General features: G+C 43.1%; 1 protein-coding gene across 3 annotated transcripts in view; it reads left to right on the top strand.

Moving 5' to 3' along the window:
• The first annotated feature begins 203 nt into the window (after positions 1-203).
• Positions 204-13,319, top strand: part of LOC137633341 (tRNA selenocysteine 1-associated protein 1-like) — a 35,993-nt gene continuing 22,877 nt past the window's right edge. Inside the window, exon 1 of one of the 3 annotated variants that reach the window (XM_068365592.1) lies at positions 204-358. In XM_068365592.1, the coding sequence (XP_068221693.1) occupies positions 266-358 (93 nt within the window). In that variant the 5' untranslated portion in view covers positions 204-265. Of the gene's footprint in view, positions 359-418; positions 576-13,319 lie in introns of those variants that run through there. The other 2 variants (XM_068365590.1, XM_068365591.1) reach the window with 2 other exon arrangements.

The following is a 13,319-nucleotide window of genomic DNA, read 5'->3' as shown; positions in this document are numbered from 1 at the left end:
CGTTGGCTTTATTTTCCTTCTAAATTTGAAGTATACCATTTCTCTAATCATGCTAACAAAATATATTACGTTAAAATACCAAATGGAAACCCTATTTTAATGTGTTTGGAATGACAATCAATTTTATGAGAAGGCCATTTGGTAGAGGAAAAGAAACTTTTTCGAATACTTTTACTTTACTCAAAATTCCTACCAAGTTTACGTTTATATTGTAATTGGTGGAAGGTTTTATTTAGTGTTCTGGTTGCGATAAGATAACAACCTCATGTCAACTTTATACACTGATTATTGCTATTACTTCGAACCTGTTGATATTTCAACAGATATGTCATGGGGAGGAGCCCTTTGGATGGGAGATGTAAGTTAGAAAAAAAAAAAAACATTTATGAAGAAGATTTTCTCAAAATCCATGCTCTGGATTCGTCTACGGAAGGTAGAATTTGTACAACGTTGTTTACATTTTACCCTGGGAACTGCGTACTGTGGACGTGTTTTAATTCTGGTGCTTTTTATCGACGCGACTTTTTAATATTCCTGTAGATATGGCACGGGAAGGGGCATTGTGGATGGGCGATGTAAGTGACATATTCAATTTATTATTAAAGATTTTGTATGTTCTAGAAATATGGTCTTACCGCGGGCAATGACAGACTGGCCTTTGCTATCACTTCAGGTTGTCTTTTGACTCGGTATGTTGTGGATGTATAATTAATACACAATTTGGCTCGTATTTAGTTAAACTAACTGGTACTGGTAACTATCGTGGATAATATAATAACTTACTTTCACGATAATGACGGGAATCAAACCATATTGTCTTGGCGATGAGTAGGCCTGAACTAACATATGCCTGGTTTGCCCGGTTCAGGAATTCTTCCTAATAGCTTCAGGTACATATATATGCGTTGTTGAGGGACGATTTGATGTACTATTAGTCTACTGTTGTGATTATGGATTTCTTTTTGAGTAGTATTCGGGTGGTTTGGTCACAATTTATTTGATCCGCCAAAATACTTGCCAAGACAGCGATAATGAGCTTAGCCTAACTGTAACACTTGACAGCACATGAGATCAATGAGATAATGTTAAATTGCAAGCGAAGACCAGTAAGTGAATTAATGTTTGTTCGCCAGACCAACATACAAGTAAATGCACTAAGTTTGGGTGACGATGGACATGGCTAGGAAGGATTCGCATTTTCTATGCGAGCGGTAGCCTTGGTGACCCAACGATCAACACAAATACCTATGGTCTTTACAGTAGATGAAATGAAATTGCTATTTTATGCCCCTGCCTAAATGCCTCATCATAAGTGACTGAGGGACAAGTGTAGTATTGAGTTCTTGCGGATCTGACATATAAAAAAACGGGAATTCGTATCCTGTTTTCTATTTCATAGCCAACTATGTACTGTATGTCGTAGTTTTAGCTGAAATGGAATAATTGGGATATTTCCTAGCCTAAAAATAGCCCTACCTAAATTGTCTAGGATCATTTCGCCTATATGCGAGTGTTTGAGGGCTATGCTCATCTGTGGCCTATCTTTCACTCATTTAGGCTAGTATTTTAAATTATGTAATACGTCTTTGGGTGTTTGTTGTTCGCAGCCAATGTGATAAAAGAAATCACTGGCGCTAGAAATATTAATCCAAAAATCCAATTTTTGAATAATTGGTCAAGTTATATAATTTTCTGAGGTTTCGAGATAATCTGATTAACTTTTATACCATACAAATTTTGGATAGGATAAAGTAGATGACCTGTCGACAAATCTACAATTAATACTAATCTTTCACTTTGCTATGTCCATACTTCTCTTTGGGCTATGCCCATTTTGTACTCTCCCTTCAATGACATGGCAGTGTTTCTAGATGCAATGCATCCTAGGCTACATCTGTTGCTTACTCCAAATGTTGTAAAGGAGAAAGCACAGAGCTTCACAAAATTTTGATGTAAAATTAGGTTTATGAATAATTAAATATTATTTTTTGAGCTATCAAGGTATGCTTAGTGACTTTTTACTCTGCAAATTTCATTATTAGGGTAGAAATAGGGTGAAATAGAGACCTGACTGCAAATATACATAATACACCAATTAGTAAACATGACATCTTAGGTCAGTACAGGTAAATGAGGGGTAAGTGGCACAAATTCCATAAGCAAAAACACTTGCTTCCTGTATTATGTTAAAGAGGAATATGAGATTATGATTTCTGTAGGTTTACTGAGCTCTACTTGAAGATATTAATTTGGTAAGAGTATGATACTTAGAATTCTTGTCTGGTCTCGGGGTATTTCCTCACCCCCCCGTAACAATCATTGGATGGTTCTGGTGGGAAATGATTAAATCACAAGGTGGGAAAATGATTAAATCACAAGGTGGGAAAATTATTAAATCACAAGGTGGGAAAATGATTAAATCACAAGGTGGGAAAATGATTAAATCACAATGCAACTGGCCGGAAAAAATTGTGGTTCTGATGTGTCATCAGTAATAATCCCGAAAATATGTTTAATACAAAAACGTTGCAACGAATGCTTTCTAGTTCAAGGAATGTGGTCTAACCTCACCTATAAACTAAAGGTCCTAATATGCTTGGAGGCCAGGGTCCAGTGGATTCCCCACACAGCTTGACCTACGGAGTTGCAAATTACTACTACTACTACTACTACTACTACTACTACTACTACTACTACTAGCTAAGCTACAACCCTAGTTGGAAAAGCAGGATAATATAAGCCTAGAGGCTCCAATAGGAAAAATAGCCCAGTGAGGAAAGGAAAAAAGGAAAATAGAATATTTTGAGAAGTGTAACAACATTAAAATAAACATCTATATAGGCCTAAACTATAAACTCTTTAACACAACAAGAGGAAGAGAAATAGAATAGTGTGCTCGAGTGAACCCTCAAACAAGAGAACTCTAACCCAAGACCGTGGAAGACCATGGTACAGAGGCTATGGCACTACCCAAGACTAAAGAACAGTGGTTTGATTTTGGAGTGTCCTCCTAGAAGAGCTGCTTACTATAGCTAAAGAGTTTCTTTTACCCTTATCAAGAGGAAAGTGGCCACTGAACAATTAGTGCAGTAACCCCTTGAGTGAAGAGGAATTGTTCGGTAATTTGTGTTGTCAGGTGTATGAGGACAGAGGAGAATATGTAAAGAATAGGCCAGAGTATTCAGTGTGGATGTGTGTAAGAAAAGGGAAAATGAGCCGTAACCATAGAGAAGCGTCCAATATAGTACCATCTGGCCAGTCAAAAGACCCAATAACTCTCTAGCGTTAGTAGCTCAACGGGTGGCTGGTGCCCTGGCCATCCTACTATCTACCAAATCAGACTGGATGTGTTTTAACATGACCTTACTTTATCTAACCTAACCTAGGATGAGGGGGTCCTTACCCGACTGGGCCCTCCTTGCTTAATCTAACATAGATTACAATTATTTGGAGGAAACATAAATCCTGTCTATCCTAGCCTTGCGCATCATCCCTTATCTGGCATGAAGGTGCCTTCTGTCTGCCCTGTGGCATTATTATGATAACTGTTACTTGCTAAACCACAACCCTAGTTTGAAAAGCAGGATGCCATATGCCCAAGGGCTCCAACATTGAAAATAGCCCAGTGAGGAAAGGAAATAAACTTGAAGAGAAGTAATTAACAATTAAGATGAAATATTTAAGAATATTAACATTAAACTGCATCTTTTATATTAAAAAAAAAAAAAAAAAAAAAAAAAAAAAAAAACAGGAATAGAAGTAAAATACAGGAGAGTATTGTGCCTGAGTGTACCCTCAAGCAAGAGAACTCTACTCCGTGGTAGTAGAAGACCATGGTACAAAGGTTATGGCACTTCCCAAGACTAGAAAACAATGGCTTGATTTTTGAGTGTCATCTTCTAGAAGAGCTGCTTACCATATCTAGAGAGAGATTCTACCCTTACCAAGAGGTTATCTCATTCTTAACAGAAATTTTAAGAAGCTCAGTGCTAAACGTTTACGTCCAAATAGATATAGAGTAGCTTAAGTATGATTTTGTATTGGAAAGTTTTCAAAATTGTTGCTTTCACCATTGTTTAGTTGTAGCGGACTTGAAAAATGGCTGAAGTATGAAATTTGGCAATATGATCATAAAAATTTAGGAAGTTTTAATTATTTCAAACATTGAGTAATTATTAGATAATAGAAAACCCAGACGCCCTTCAGGATAGTCAATAGCCTGCCTGTGTTAATCCTTATGAAAAACATTACCCTAAAACTTAACCCTTTTACCCCCAGGCTATTTGGAAATTTCCAACCCTTAACCCCCAGGGGGTTATTTTTTTCCCAGCACATTTTGCAGTACAGTATATTTTTTTTAAATTGCTCTAATAGCCTTAATTTTTGTCATAGAGAGGTCAGGTTAGTCTCATTCTCTTGGAAAATGCCTGAATTTTCTCAAAAAATTATCAAAAATATGAAAAAAAATTTTATAGCATTTTTTTTGCAAGGACGTACCGGTACGTCCATGGGGGTAAAGGGATGGCTTTTGTGAAACGTACCAGTACTGTATGTCCTTTGGGGGTAAAAGGGTTAATTACCTTAAAAGTTTATGAAATAGTTCTCTCCCTCATGCAAGGGTAGTTTGTTTTTATAAAGTTTTAATTTAAGTTTAGTTTGACACTTAAGACACTTATCCCGTAAATTTGAAGTTGAATTTGACTATAGATTTTTGGTCATTCTCTTTAAATAAGGCATAAGGAAGTATCCAGTTGTCAATGCATGCATTTGGATAAGAATTTTTTTTCCAGTTGCATAAGTCAGTCTGCCAAATCAGACATATGCCATTTCAATTTTGACAGCAGGTTATTAAATTTTGTGCAGAACCACTTTAGAAAACCTCACCATTGAACTTATTAGTTTGCCTAATTCTTATAGATAATTGTGTTACTGCATTTCATATGTTTATCTGCAAACAAAAATTTTGATTAATTTGTGCTAATATCATAGTGTGATTTAGTCTTTACTATTTAAAATTTCATGTTATTTTGTTATCAGTAAATTTTAGGCCCAAGCTTTTTTTTTTATATTTGCATTACATAAGATGCCTTGTGTGATTTAAAGTTATGAAGTTGTGTTTTAGGTATGAGATGTTTTGTTTATGGATTGTTCCTAATTGAATAAAAACCTTCATCTTTTTTGTAGATGATTTAACACTTTCTCTCAAATGACTATTGAAACTTTGGTAATGGTTTACAACACCATGCTCTCAATTTACTCCAAAATAATGCAATCCTGCAGTTCTCATCTTCTTGCACAGTAATTAGGTGGTTATTTAATTTCTGGGAAAGCAATAATTAGCAAGATATTTTGAGGAGGGGGGAAGGGGTTATAAAAAGAAAAAAGCTCGGTTTCCTCACTAAACGACTTGGAATTGACATGTCAACATAGTCAACCAAACAGAATTTGTGATGCCGGCATACATAAACAGAAGTTCGTGATGCCAGCGTACATTTGATATACTGTATATTAAAAAATGGATTAATTACTCAAAAGTGTCCATAAAATATGCAATTTTCAATATTAATCTTACCCGGTGATCATGTAGCTGCAGTTCTGCTGCCCGACAGAAAAAACCTACGGGCGGGATACGCCAGCGATCGCTATACAGGTGGGGGTGTACAACAACAGCGCCATCTGTCGAGTAGGTACTCAAGTACTTCTTGTCAACAAAGAACCAATTTTCTCTCTGTCGTGCCACCGGCAAGACCTACTTGATACGCTGTTGTTTCTGGAGTTGATTTTCACGCTATTTGGTGAAGTATTCTCTCTAGTTATTAGCTTTCGCTGTACTGAAGTTATCATCAATACTTTATCACTTTCATTGATTAGATTTTGGATTATTTATTGACGACTTGGATAGATTTTGGATTTCCCCCTTTGACTAATTCAAGATGTCTGACCCTACTCAAGTCCCCAAGTACAGGCAGTGTAGCGCTAGGGACTGTTCTAGGCGTCTTCCGAAGGCCTCTTTAGATCCTCACACCGTTTGTTCCAATTGTAGGGGTAAAGCCTGTCAATTGGAAGATCGATGTGAGGAATGCGCTGGGCTTTCGGAATTCGATTTTCAAGAATTCCTCAAGAATGCACGTAGGCTAGAGAAGGATAGGATCAGGAGGAGTTCGTCTCGCTCTTTTGATTTTTCCTCTCCCCATGCCCCACAACCTATTCCTTCCCCTGTAGTGGTTACACCCGACCCTCCTACTAGCTCTCATCAACCTTCGATGGCGGATATGATGCGTGCCATTCAGGCTCTTGGTGACAGAGTTGAGTCATTAGCGAATGACCGCAATCAACTCCTGGCTGACGTCAGGGAGTTGAAGGAGAAAAGTGCAGTGGGAAGTGTAGTGAGTGCAAGTGCAGTGAAAAGTGTCAGTGTTACGCATGAGGGTGCGTCTGTTCGTGCCTGTCGTCCTCCCAGTCCGGGACCTCTTGCAAGCTCCCAAGCCCAGGGGAGAAGCAATGTCGTACGACCAAAGGGTTCGACAGGCCTTGATCAGCGTACAGACGTACCCTCAGTGGTTGAGGACGTATCTTGCAGAGATCGTCCCACCCACAAACAGACGAGTGAGCCCATTCATTCCTCGTCTGCGGAAGAAGTTTCTCGTCAGAAACGCTGGACCAAGGTCTCACGACCTCTCAAGCGCAAGGTCCCTTCCGAGCGAGTCCAACGGCCCAGGTGTAGCCACTGGGTCAGTTCGGACTCGCCGCAGTCTTCCGAAGACTGCACACCTCCCAAGAGAGGTAGAGTGGTTCCGCAGCAGGCAATCACTCCGTCTGTTGCCGCACCAACCGCTGTAGACCCTAAGTGGTCTTTGCTGCAGTCTATGCAGACTCGGCTAGCTTCCTTCATGCAGGAGTATCGTGCTGAGAAGGTTGACGCTGCACCCGTTAACCTACAACCTGCCATGGTTGTGCGCTCAGCTGACACTGCGGCTGCCTGCTCCCACACTCCGGCTGTGAGAGCTCCACCACCGATGCGCAGTCGACCCTGCCAGACGCATGTTGACGTTAGCCGACGTGCGGCACCCTCCGTTGACATGCGTGAGCTACCGCATCAGCAGTGGGAAGGTGCAGTCAAGCTGCCGTGTTTTGACGCGATGCGGCAGTCTCCGCAACCCACGGCAGTCCCCACCACGCACCACCACTCCGCTTTGGTTGTTGCCAGCTCTCAGACTGACCAGCAGCGGCATGATGTTGGATCCAGTGCAGCTACGCATGCACCCGTGCTTCCGGATTCAGCCGTTCAGCTTTCTTCTCCTCCTTTGCCGCTTCCTCCTCAGCATTCGGATGAAGGAATCTCTGATGACGACGAAGCTGTGCATTTGGACGATCAACACTCCGACATAGATGAACCCAAGACTACGCCTCCCTCCTTAGACTTTAGGAAAGTCCTTGCCCTGTTTAAGGAGTTATATCCGGACCAGTTTGTGTCTGCAGCTCCACGCTCACCTCCCTCTGAGTTCGCTTTAGGCATGCAGTCAGCAGCTCCTGCCTTTACGAAGCTCGTACTCGCTCGCTCGTCCAAGAGAGCTTTAAGGGTACTGGGAGAGTGGCTGCAGACCAAGAAGCAACTTGGGAAGACAACCTTCTTGTTTCCCCCGGCCAAGCTTGCTTCCAGATCTAGCGTATGGTATGCCACGGGAGAGGTTCTCGGCTTGGGAGTTCCTGCCTCTGCCCAGGGCGACTTCTCAAGTCTGGTTGACTCTCCCCGCAGACTGGCTATGAGACGGTCCAAGATTTGCTGGACTTCTTCGGACATGGACCATCTTTTGAAGGGAGTTTTCCGTGCGTTTGAGATCTTTAACTTCCTGGTCTGGTGTTTGGGAGCGTTGAGCAGAAAGACCTCCCCTTCGGATAAGGACTCTGCCATGCTCATCATGTCCTGCATGGACAAAGCCATTCGGGATGGGTCTGGCGAGCTTGCGGCTTCTTTCGTGTCTGGAGTTCTAAAGAAGCGAGATCACCTTTGCTCCTTCTTGTCGGCGGGAGTCACACCATGTCAGAAGTCAGAGCTGATGTTTGCTCCGCTATCAAAGTGTCTCTTTCCTGAAGAGCTGATCAAGGGGATTGCCGCATCGTTGATCCAGAAAGACACCCATGACCTGGTGGCGTCATCCGCACGTAAAGTCACAGCTTTACCTTCCGTGCCTAGACCTAGGATGGACACACCAGCGTCTAGGTTCATTCCACCCTTTCGTGGCAGAACCTCCAGCAGAGGAGGTTCCCGTGCCGATAGTCAACGTGGCAACAAGAAGAAGGGTTCCAAGTCCTCAAGAGGCAGAGTCTGACTGCCTTCTTCTCCAGACAGCAGTGGGAGCCAGGCTCAAGAACTACTGGCAGGCCTGGGAGAACAGGGGTGCAGACGCACAGTCTGTGAAGTTACTCAGAGAGGGGTACAGGATTCCATTCTTGCGCAAGCCCCCTCTAGCAACAACTCCCATCGACCTCTCTCCCAGGTACAGAGAGGAGGACAAGAGGCTAGCTTTACAGCAAGAGGTGTCTCTCTTGCTACAAAAGGGAGCGGTAGTCATAGTCCGGGACCATCAATCCCCGGGCTTCTACAACCGTCTCTTCTTAGTAGCGAAGAAGACAGGAGGGTGGAGACCGGTGCTAGACGTCAGTGCTCTAAATGTCTTTGTCACCAAGCAGACGTTCACCATGGAGACGACCAAGTCGGTGCTAGCATCGGTCAGGAAGGAAGACTGGATGGTCTCGTTAGACCTAAAGGACGCGTACTTTCACGTCCCCATCCACCCAGATTCCCAACCTTTCCTAAGGTTTGTCTTTGGGAAGGTGGTTTACCAGTTCCAAGCCCTGTGCTTTGGCCTAAGCACGGCACCTCTAGTGTTTACCAAACTGATGAGGAATATTGCCAAATTCCTGCATTTAGCAGACATCAGAGCCTCCCTCTATTTGGACGACTGGCTTTTAAGAGCTGCGTCAAGTCGTCGCTGTCTGGAGAATCTAAAATGGACTCTGGATCTGACCAAGGAATTGGGTCTCCTGGTCAATATAGAAAAGTCCCAACTCGTCCCATCCCAAACTATAGTCTATCTAGGTATGGAGATTCAGAGTCAAGCTTTTCGGGCTTTTCCGTCGGCCCTCAGAATCAGTCAAGCCCAAGAATGCATCCAGAGCATGCTGAAGAGGAACCGATGTTCAGTCAGACAGTGGATGAGTCTGATAGGGACGCTTTCATCGCTGGACCAGTTCATCGCGTTAGGGAGACTCCACCTCCGACCCCTTCAGTATCACCTAGCTGCTCACTGGAGAAAGGACATGACGCTAGAAGCGGTCTCAGTTCCTATCTCCGAGAAGATGAAGTCTGCACTAACTTGGTGGAAGAACAACATTCTTCTCAGGGAAGGTCTACCACTGGCTGTTCAGACCCCCGACCACCTTCTCTTCTCGGACGCATCGGACACGGGCTGGGGTGCGACACTGGACGGTCGGGAATGCTCGGGCACGTGGAATCCGGATCAAAGAGCACTACACATCAACTGCAAGGAGTTACTGGCAGTTCATCTGGCCTTGAGAAGCTTCAAGTCCCTCCTTCTAGGCAAGGTGGTGGAGGTGAACTCCGACAACACTACAGCCTTGGCGTACATCTCCAAGCAAGGAGGGACTCATTCGATGAAGTTGTTCGAGATCGCAAGGGACCTTCTCACCTGGTCAAGAGATCGAAACATATCTCTTGTAACGAGGTTCATTCAAGGCGACATGAATGTCATGGCAGACCGCCTCAGCCGGAAGGGTCAGATCATCCCTACAGAATGGACCCTTCACAAGAATGTTTGCAACAGACTATGGACCCTGTGGGGTCAGCCCACCATAGATCTGTTCGCTACCTCGATGACCAAGAGGCTCCCAAATTATTGCTCACCGATTCCGGACCCAGCAGCAGTTCACATAGATGCCTTTCTTCTGGATTGGTCCCATCTAGACCTTTATGCGTTCCCCCCGTTCAAGATTGTCAACAAGGTACTGCAGAAGTTCGCCTCTCACGAAGGGACAAGGTTGACGTTGGTTGCTCCCCTCTGGCCCGCGAGAGAATGGTTCACCGAGGTACTGCAATGGCTAGTAGACGTTCCCAGGACTCTTCCTCTAAGAGTGGACCTTCTGCGTCAGCCGCATGTAAAGAAGGTACACCCAAGCCTCCACGCTCTTCGTCTGACTGCCTTCAGACTATCGAAAGACTCTCAAGAGCTAGAGGCTTTTCGAAGGAGGCAGCCAGAGCGATTGCCAGAGCAAGGAGGACATCCACTCTCAAGGTCTACCAGTCAAAATGGGAAGTCTTCCGAAGCTGGTGCAAGGCGAATTCAGTATCCTCAACCAGTACCTCTGTAACGCAGATAGCTGACTTCCTTTTACACCTAAGGAAGGTAAGATCCCTTTCAGCTCCTACGATCAAAGGTTACAGAAGCATGTTGGCAGCAGTCTTCCGCCACAGAGGCTTAGATCTTTCCAACAACAAAGATCTACAGGACCTCCTTAAGTCTTTTGAGACCTCTAAGGAGCGTCGGTTAGCCACACCAGGTTGGAACTTAGACGTGGTTTTAAGGTTCCTGATGTCAGCAAGGTTCGAACCGCTTCAATCAGCCTCTTTTAAAGATCTCACTTTGAAGACTCTTTTCCTCGTTTGCTTAGCAACAGCTAAAAGAGTCAGTGAGATACACGCCTTCAGCAGGAACATAGGATTTACATCTGAAACGGCTACATGTTCCTTACAGCTTGGTTTTTTAGCTAAAAACGAACTCCCTTCTCGTCCTTGGCCCAAATCGTTCGAGATTCCAAGTCTGTCCAGTTTGGTTGGAAACGAACAAGAGAGAGTGCTATGCCCAGTAAGAGCTCTTAAGTACTATTTAAGACGTACGAAGCCATTACGAGGACAATCAGAAGCTTTATGGTGTTCTATTAAGAAACCTGCTTTACCGATGTCGAAGAACGCAGTTTCTTATTACATCAGGCTTTTGATTAGAGAAGCCCATTCTCATCTGAATGAGGAGGACCATGCTTTGCTGAAGGTAAGGACACATGAAGTTAGAGCTGTCGCAACTTCAGTGGCCTTCAAACAAAACAGATCTCTGCAGAGTGTAATGGATGCAACCTATTGGAGAAGCAAGTCAGTGTTCGCATCATTTTACCTTAAAGATGTCCAGTCTCTTTACGAGAACTGCTACACCCTGGGACCATTCGTAGCAGCGAGTGCAGTAGTAGGTGAGGGCTCAACCACTACATTCCCATAATCCCATAACCTTTTTTAATCTTTCTCTTGAAATGCTTTTTATTGTTGTTTTTGGGTTGTACGGAAGGCTAAGAAGCCTTTCGCATCCTGGTTGATTTGGCGGGTGGTCAAATTCTTTCTTGAGAAGCGCCTAGATTAGAGGTTGTGATGAGGTCCTTTAGTATGGGTTGCAGCCCTTCATACTTCAGCACCTAGGAGTCGCTCAGCATCCTAAGAGGATCGCGAGGCTCAGTAAGGAAGACGTACTTAAAAAGGCAGAGTAATGGTTCAAGTCGACTTCCTTACCAGGTACTTATTAATTTTATGTTTGTTATTTTGAATAACTGCTAAAATGAAATACGGGATACTTAGCTTCTAATGTTAACATGTATGCTGGTCTCCACCCACCCCCCTGGGTGTGAATCAGCTACATGATCACCGGGTAAGATTAATATTGAAAAATGTTATTTTCATTAGTAAAATAAATTTTTGAATATACTTACCCGGTGATCATGAATTAAAGGACCCACCCTTCCTCCCCATAGAGACCCAGTGGACCGAGGAGAAAATTGGTTCTTTGTTGACAAGAAGTACTTGAGTACCTACTCGACAGATGGCGCTGTTGTTGTACACCCCCACCTGTATAGCGATCGCTGGCGTATCCCGCCCGTAGGTTTTTTCTGTCGGGCAGCAGAGCTGCAGCTACATGATCACCGGGTAAGTATATTCAAAAATTTATTTTACTAATGAAAATAACATTTTACCAATAGTGACACTATTAAGTAATCACTCAATCTTTGATTAAGTATATTTTGAATATACAGTACAGTATATCAAATGTACTCTGGCATCACGAACTTCTGTTTATATACGCTGGCATCATGAATTCTGTTTGGTTGACTATGTTGACATGTCAGTTCCAAGTCATTTAGTGAGGAAACAGCTATTTTCTTTTTATAACCCCTTCCCCCCTCCTCAACATATCTTGCTTATTATTGCTTTCCCAGAATTTAAATAACCACCTAATTACTGTGCAAGAAGAAGAGAACTGCAGGATTGCATTATTTTGGAGTAGATGGAGAGCGTGGTGTTGTAAACAATTACCAAAACTATCAAGGAGGATAGCAAATGACATTGAAAGGCTCAGCAGTGGGACAGGTCTAGGATGGAAAATTATGTCAGGAAGGGTTTTCTGGTGTCTTCCTTTTTAGCTGAAAGGAGATAATTCCCACCTTTCATCCTATTTGGTCTGCTGGTATTAATACAGGAAGGAGGTAGACTGTGACCTACTCTTGGAGTATAGCTCATGTCGTGAAGTTGTAGCAATCTCCCAGAGGGAGAATAAGTATGCCCAAAATGCTTCAGATTTAGCAGATAGTGTTCCTAGATACGGTTCCAGTTTGGTATAGAAGGTGACCCTTTCATTGGTGGTTTGCTGTCCTATTTTCCTTCTGCTAAGGTGCATTTAACTTTCCTTGACAAGTGTTTCCCTTACTACAGTGAGTTCTCTCCAAGTGATGAAGGTCTTTTAACTACTACTGTAGAAGAAGCTCTTTGTTCTGTTATAAAGACCTTGACACATCTGGATGTAGTTGTGTCAAAAGTAAGTTTATGGAGAAGAATTTAGTTCACTCTTCATGCTCATCTACTAGTCTCCTCTTCCTCCTTAGACAGTTCTTCTTGCAAGATATCTTTTAAGAAGTCCTCTTACAACGAGTTCTGTTAGATGACAGGGCCTACCTATGAACATTCCTTGCGGGGATAGTGATGTCAGGGCACCTCCAGCTGTGTAATGTAGGCATTGTCTAAAGGTCTTTGCAGTTTATATTCAGCTTCACTCGTTTTATCCTTCTACTTGTACTATACCTCTGTTCCTACTTCCTTTTTTTTTTTCTATCTTGAGGTCCAACCTTTTGTTTTTTACTTCCTACTGTAACTGTGGACTTTTCTATCGTGTGAATATGGTTGCCGAGTGGCCTTTCAGCCCCCAGTGCTGGTCTTTATGGCTCAGATTCATAAATCTAATCCAAATTGTACTGGGACTGGTACCTTG

This window comes from Palaemon carinicauda, chromosome 42 (assembly GCF_036898095.1).
Source record: "Palaemon carinicauda isolate YSFRI2023 chromosome 42, ASM3689809v2, whole genome shotgun sequence".
NCBI classification, from domain to species: Eukaryota; Metazoa; Arthropoda; class Malacostraca; order Decapoda; family Palaemonidae; genus Palaemon; species Palaemon carinicauda.
This window is presented reverse-complemented; position numbering and strand designations above follow the sequence as displayed.